At 43.7% G+C, this 1,059-nt stretch overlaps 2 protein-coding genes across 2 annotated transcripts in view; one reads left to right on the top strand and one right to left on the bottom strand.

Moving 5' to 3' along the window:
• The window catches only part of LOC106522354 (tripartite motif-containing protein 35), a gene marked incomplete at its 3' end in the record, with an annotated part of 221,193 nt that overhangs the window by 140,344 nt on the left and 79,790 nt on the right, over positions 1–1,059 (top strand).
• The window catches only part of stab1 (stabilin 1), a gene marked incomplete in the record, with an annotated part of 80,046 nt that overhangs the window by 26,698 nt on the left and 52,289 nt on the right, over positions 1–1,059 (bottom strand). Inside the window, 2 exon segments of the mRNA XM_014015325.1 lie at positions 496–541; positions 622–717. Of these exon segments, the coding sequence (XP_013870779.1) occupies positions 496–541; positions 622–717 (142 nt within the window).

Below are 1,059 nucleotides of genomic sequence, written 5' to 3'. Positions count from 1 at the left end.
GGTCTAACAGGAGATGTTGCTCCGGTCTAACAGGAGATGTTGCTCCGGTCTAACAGGAGATGTTGCTCCGGTCTGACAGGAGATGTTGCTCCGGGTCATCAGTTGTCACATTTCTCCTCTGTCTGCAGTCTTAGTGTCTCTCGTGTTTTCAGTGATTTCCCTCCTCTCAGTCTCCTGTGTTTCCTCTCTTTGTCTCTGTGTTGTGGGCGTGTCTCACTCGTCACACCTGAACACCTGCGGTTCATTAACTCAGCTCTGTGGTTTAGAACGTGGGTCGTATTTCACCACCTTTAACTGTTTTGAAATCTCCCTGAAACCACGGAGTCACCACCTGGTTTGTCTTATTAATTATAATTTTAAACATCTTTCTGCTCGAGTTCATTTCCTGCACTTCAATTAATTTCATTTCTTCCTCACCAGAAATGTAATTTTCTTTGCTTTCAGGTTGTGATTCACTAAATAAGCTCAGGTGAATAGAGTGATGGGAGGACTTACTTGGCGTTCTCATCACATACACCTCCACAGGCGTCATCCTTGATTTCTGAAACATGGATTTGATGTGGAAACAGCTCAGAAGAAGAACGCAGCTTCACAGGTTTAAAACTGGTGCTGGTGTCTCACCTGTAGAGCAGGAAGCTCCTTTCCAACCTTTGTAACACGTACACCTGCCAGTTCCTGTCAGGCCATCGCTGCACTTCCCGTGATCGCACGCGCACTCTGCAACGCACAACATTAGTCTGAAGTCATTCATTGATCCGTTTCCAGCAGGTTCTGACCCACATTTCACCTGGAGTTTGTGTAAATGTAACAAATTAAAAGAAAAATCCTGTATTTGTTTTAACCATAGACTTCAATAAGTTCACTAGACTGAGCCCCGCCCATCCCGTCCACTGTTAGCCTCTGACATCATGGAGGAGCAGAAACAGACCAAACAGCTCAACAGCTCACAGCCTCCATAGAAACTAACAGATAAACAACAAGCTGAACTGGATCTGTTTCACACATTATCTGTCATGTTTTTACAATAAATTAATAATTATGTTCATTTCATTCAACAAT

This window comes from Austrofundulus limnaeus, unplaced genomic scaffold, assembly GCF_001266775.1.
Source record: "Austrofundulus limnaeus strain Quisiro unplaced genomic scaffold, Austrofundulus_limnaeus-1.0 Scaffold127, whole genome shotgun sequence".
NCBI lineage: Eukaryota > Metazoa > Chordata > Actinopteri > Cyprinodontiformes > Rivulidae > Austrofundulus > Austrofundulus limnaeus.
The sequence above is the reverse complement of the archived record's forward strand: the minus strand, read 5'-3'. Positions and strand labels throughout refer to the sequence as shown.